The 5,797-nt window shown below is 40.3% G+C and overlaps 1 protein-coding gene across 1 annotated transcript in view; it reads left to right on the top strand.

Annotated features, from left to right (window-relative positions):
* The window catches only part of LOC110395155 (mycocerosic acid synthase-like polyketide synthase), a 35,050-nt gene continuing 29,982 nt past the window's right edge, over positions 730 to 5,797 (top strand). Inside the window, exons 1-4 of the mRNA XM_021389316.1 lie at positions 730 to 2,051; positions 3,842 to 3,910; positions 4,818 to 4,971; positions 5,239 to 5,413. Of these exons, the coding sequence (XP_021244991.1) occupies positions 3,850 to 3,910; positions 4,818 to 4,971; positions 5,239 to 5,413 (390 nt within the window). The 5' untranslated portion in view covers positions 730 to 2,051; positions 3,842 to 3,849. The remainder of the gene's footprint in view (positions 2,052 to 3,841; positions 3,911 to 4,817; positions 4,972 to 5,238; positions 5,414 to 5,797) is intronic.

The raw sequence follows: 5,797 nt of genomic DNA, 5'->3' as shown, positions 1-5,797 counted from the left end.
CATTTTTTCCTTAAGAAACAGTTTTTGAGGACTTAGTCTACCATTTGTTAACCTGGAGGAATGGATTTTATTTGATATATGAAACTGGTGTTAAAGACCAAATTTTTTTCTTCTAGTATGACTATTTCTATTAATACAACACAGTGAACTTCAGTGTTATATAGCCTCTGTATTCCACCTCTAAGGAAACTAATATGAATCCTCTTATTCCCCTTCTTACCGCCCACATTTTAGGAAAATTTGGCAAATATCTCCGTATTATGATCTTGTGTCTTCTCTACTGCCTCTTAATCATCAGGAAAATAGTTGCTTTTGTCCACTGTCAGCAATGATACCTTCCTCCCTGCAATTAGAATGAATGGGGAAGCTCCTGTCTTGTTTCAGGCCTTCAACCTGCTCTCAGCAAAGTCAGACAGACAGCTTTGCATCGCTTACTATCATATGCAAGGCTTACTTTTCCAATCACAGTTGAGACTTCTGTTAAAAATAAAGAATAAATGAAAATTTAAGACACATAAACTACTGGGGAGCTATTCCTCTTCCTTTTACCTCCTGTGACTAGGTCCATAGTGCTCAACACTGGAAACTAATAACTAGGGGTGTCACACACATTATGATTTCTGGTGAGGTACTTTCTTTCCTATGAACTAGTATAGCTACTGGCATAGCAGGGCACTGCTGTGTGCTTGGCATAATTTCTCTTGCTATAACAGTAACAAGAGCAATAATAATTCAAATATAACTTCTTGTAAAAAAGTGTAATAAATTAGTTGAATTGCGGAACCAACTTCCTATAATACTTTAAATACGTTGCCTGTGTCAATAGTAGTAGAATTGTTCCTTTATTGCTTCGTGGGCTTACATACTTAGCTCATATTTCCGTTACTCGCATTGCTCAGAGGGATTGAGTCATTGTTGCTTTACTTTTGGTTTATAAATATATTCTTGCAATTAATCAGTGCTCATACAACAGACTGATAACTGTTCATCAGTCTTCTGCTTTGGATCAGTGACATTAACAACACTTTCCTATTAGAATCTCAGTAGTGCACAGACTGGTTTAATTTGCATTGAAAATCATAGTTGTGCAGGATTCATTTCAGTACTCCTTCCAATACCGAGCCAATACCTCAAGACATGGCTCAGCATTTCTTACTTTCAAAAGTAACTGTGAAAATGAAATGGAGATTCCACTGTGCATCTCTGGTTCTTCTGATGACCCATGTTCTGCCCTGTCAGGGGATGTTAGTGTTCTCACCACTGACAAGATTGCTCTTTAGATGTGTAAAATACGGGGAGACTCATCTTAATTTTGGAGTAGCCACGCTGTGAATCAGCCTAGTAATGATGCTGTGGGCAGAGCACGTGGGTTAATTTACTTGAAGAAATGCCATAAATAAGTCCAATAACCCCAGAATTCAGAGAAGTGATTTACAGCTATGAAGGTGAGAGCAGAATTTGAGCTTTTCAGAGCAGGTTTCAAAGCTATTTAGTGGCAGTAAAAATAGTTTTCTTTTCCTCAGGACAATGATTTCTTCTTTCTTTTTGGAAAGAGGTGTGTTCCACAGCCAGGGAAGGCACGGACATCAGGGAAGACACTGACACGTGGACTCTGCTGGCTCTTGAAAGATTGTGCTTCCATTAGCAAGTAAGAAAAGGAGAAAGATGAGTTTGGGTAGTTGGGATGAAATCAGCCGAGGAAGAGTTAAAAAGGCACCTAGCAGAGGCTGGTGGATGTGATGCCTTCAGAGTTTGCTCGTGGATGTTAGATAAGAGCGAAAGCTAGATAAGACAAATGTTACTTTTGTCCTGATGTAATGCTTTATTTCTTTAAGAGTTTAGTACCCTCAAGGAGGGAGTTTTGAACTTTAGTCATGGAGAGGGCTGTTGACTAATCATAATGTGATGACTCATTTCCTTTTTTTCTTCTACAAGGCGTTCACATTTTTGCCACATTTTAGCATGCATTTGAATAAGAAACCTCCCAGCATGCTATATAAAGGACTTCCAAAGACTCAGCCTGTTAGTAAACACAAGTGGAATCACAGAAGGTAAGAGCTACGTATCTCACTGGACAGTTCTGTAGCTGTCATATTTAATGTCAAAATGGGAAATCCCTTATTTTTCTATTAAATGCTATTTAGTTGCTAACTTAAAACCAGTGTTTTCAAGTATCTTTGTGGGAAGAGTATCTGTACTGGGCTTTGTAACTTCAGGTTGGCAGTGAAAGTAAAATATGCAATAGAAATACCATGGAAATCAATAGAATGGAAGTAGAAATGAAAAGGAAATTTAACTACAAATTAAATAAAGCTTAAATTACGAAAGGGGAAGAAATGGAAACTGAAATTCAAAACACAAGTTAATGAAGAGATTAACAGAAATAGAAACTAAAATCTGAAGTTAGTGTGGGGAAAAAGATCTCAAGTCACAAGTATATTCGCATGTTTTTATGATCGTATTAATTTCTGACTCTTTGAAAGGGATCTCCAGTCTTAAAAACATAGGTGATTTGGAAAGAACCAGAAGTAGACATTTTTTATGGCGTTTTAGAATTATTATGATTGTTAAAATAGAACTTAATCCTAGAAAGCTAGATCCAGGGCTGCTTGTATTTGCTAGTTTGTCTCCTAACTTTCTATCTCACCGTATGAATCTGAATAGTGGTTTCAATTTCCCATTCCAAAGATAACCTCCTAGAAATCATAGATGTGATCTGTAGGGCTGTGAATCAGCTTCATTTCTCCTTCACTGCAGTCAGTAACTCTGAAGGGCTCTTTGTGACCTCCTCTGTTATCACTGAGATGGTAATCTTATCATTGTCAAGCATTTAAAAAATGTCCCTTTCCATGTGAATCTTCTCAGCTTTGTAGGCTGAAGTAACCCCAGCGAGGGCTCTGAGGCAGGCATTCTTTGGATTGCACTAACGTTTATCTCCCAGTTTAAATCCCTGGAATTAAACAAAGAAACAAAAATCTTAAAATCTATACTGAGACATATTTCATGCAATTTTTTTCCTTACCTTTACGTTAGTTGAAAAATGTCATGTTTTCATTTTAAATTTCTCCTCAACAAAAAGCTTTCTCTGAAGCTGCAGATGGGATGCAAGGCAAGTGATTTGGGGGGCTGGAGTGGTGCTGCTTGGAGATTGCTCACTGTCGGGAATACAGAGATCTCATAGCTGGCTGTTGGTGGCTTTGTGCGTAGTCTGTGGGAGTTCTGTTGCAGAACCTCTCCAGAGGAAGGCAATTTAGAGAAAAGCTAGGCAGCCACGGGATCCAGCAAAGCTGGATGCTCTGAATAAGATTTTCCTTCCAAGCCCTTTTTCAGAGTGTGGATGAAGCAACTTTTGATCGTTTTGTTATTTGATTGTCTGTTGTCTGTTTAGCTGGTCTGATTTTGACTGGTAACATGCAGAGCCTGTTTGGGAACTGTGTTTTACAAACAGGTTGGAGACGCTAGAACTGAAAGCGTGCCTTGGCCAGTGCTTCTTTCCCTGCTGTACCCAAAGCGTGGAGCAGGACCGATCTGAGGAAAGGCTCAAGAGCAGATCAGGTGGCGATGGGTGTAGCAGAGGCTAAGCAGTAAAAAGGGAGTGTCTGCAGATTAGGGAGTCTGAGGAATTAGTTAGGGACTTTCCTCTAAATGTGGAGAGTGAATAAGAAGTACTCCTCAGGTCTGGCCACCTTTCTCATTGCAGCCAAAAACAGGTCACTGAAAAGAAGCCAGCCTTTGAGCAAATATTTGTACTTACGGGAAGATCATCTTTAAAACTAATATTTATCCTATGATAAATGCAAGTTTGTTTGATCTCACTGATGTTTCTAACTGCACTGTGCAGCCCAGGTGATGAAGATGGAGACGGGAGATGAAATTGCTATTGTGGGAATCGCATGCAACTTTCCCGGAGGTAAGTTTTGAGTAAATACAAAGCAGGATGCTGACTGAATATTGAAAAGCATAGTCACCCGTTAATGTTGAGGTAGAGTAAAACAACAAGTTTCTCCCCTACTTTTGCAGAGTTCTTGGCTTTGCTACTTGTAGGATCTTTTTAAACGATCTCATTATGGTGAAAATGACTTAGTTTGAATTTGTGCACTGACAGTGAGACCTGCAGAGTTGGCTGTGGGCAGGGCTTTGAGCTGCACACATGAAACTCAGACATGCAAACTGAATGTGTCAGGGAAGATTTGAGGCTACTGCATGTGCGCTGGCCAGATGATCATGTGTAGCTGCAGGACTATGCATCCTTAGAGACATTTGTATTCTTAGGTTAGATGAGTGGAAACATTTAGATAGCTGGATGGTGGACTAAGCATGGGTGTTTAGCCATCGGTGAGACTGCTGTCCTCCAATAACTGTTACTGACATTTCCAATTCCCAGTGTCCCACATCAGCCAGGGCTGAGCTGGTCAGTGCTTGGTCATGCCACAGGTTAGCACTGTTTCCAGAGTGAGTGTGGATGAGGACGTATGATTACTGGAGAAAGCTGAAGCTGGGAGGAGATGAAATGTGGGTTAGAACATGGATGCCATGTTATTTGGCTATTTGCCATGTTATTTTTCTTAAACATTCTTTAGAGTTTTCAAGGAACTAATTTGGTGGGGTAACTTGCTTTCAAGCATGTAGTGAAAGGATGAGTCTTTCCTTTCCATTTTCCTGTCACCAAAGAATGATCGTTTGTTTATCTGTAGCGATTCTACTTCAGCAACCTAGATGTATACATGGGAGTTTCAGGTAACGGAATGTGTGTTTCTGAATGAGCATGACAAAAGAGCGTACATAATTTAATCTTGTTTGCAATATTTGTACAATAGGTGAAGGAATTGACAATTTCTGGAAAGTGCTGGAGGAAGGCAAAAACTGCACAGTAGAAATACCCCCAGAGAGATTTAATACCGAAGAGTGGTATGATCCAGACAGTAACAAGCCAGGAAAAATATGTACAACACGAGCTGCTCTTCTCAATGAGTAAGTGTGTTACCGTGCTGTGCCACAGATTTTTCTGTATTTAGTCTGATGTGTCCAGCCTTTCAGAGACAGCAAGCCACAGGGAGATGTTATAAATTGGATGTAGAAACAGGTTTTCTTTCATCTCACACAATGAAGTTGCAGTTTTGAAATGGCAGGAATTCCTGTAACATGACAGTTATGAGCACGTTTCTTTGCAGGCCGCGATCTTTGAATGCATAATGCAACTTGTGTGTCCATACTTGTCATGTCTTGTGGTGCCACCAGTCATGCAGTGGGTGTGTGTGCATTTTGGGTGTTCGCATATTCACGTGCATTCTGTATGAAGGTGTGCATATCAGATCTGAGGTGGGCTACAGCCTGCCAAAGGATTTATACAGTCCACTTACAGCCTGTGGAGGAAGGTGGCAGAGTATGGACTCCGAGGTGTATGAACTGCGTGGTGAGTCTTGCCCAGTTTCAGTTTGAAGGTTGACCAGCTCTGCTGGACCTCAAGACCTAATCCTGTGTATATAAATATTTGGTAAAGATCCTACTGCACAAAGAAGTCATGGAGATGTGAACTGCAGTGTGTATCTTTTCACTTGAGCCCCAGTGTCTCTTGTCAAACTATATTAGTGATATGCATTTTTTTTCCAATGAGAAGTTGATCTGGACAGAATTAATCTTATTGGTCCCCAATCAGAATTACTTAAGTAATTGGTCTCATATTAGATATTTAATTTTTTGCTTAAATCGAGATAGGGAGCAGGGAGAGGGAGGTGGTGGTCCCCCTCTACTCGGCTCTTGTGAGGCCCCATCTGGAGTACTGTGTCCAGGCCTGGGG

This window comes from Numida meleagris, chromosome 2 (assembly GCF_002078875.1).
Source record: "Numida meleagris isolate 19003 breed g44 Domestic line chromosome 2, NumMel1.0, whole genome shotgun sequence".
NCBI classification, from domain to species: domain Eukaryota; kingdom Metazoa; phylum Chordata; class Aves; order Galliformes; family Numididae; genus Numida; species Numida meleagris.
This window is presented reverse-complemented; position numbering and strand designations above follow the sequence as displayed.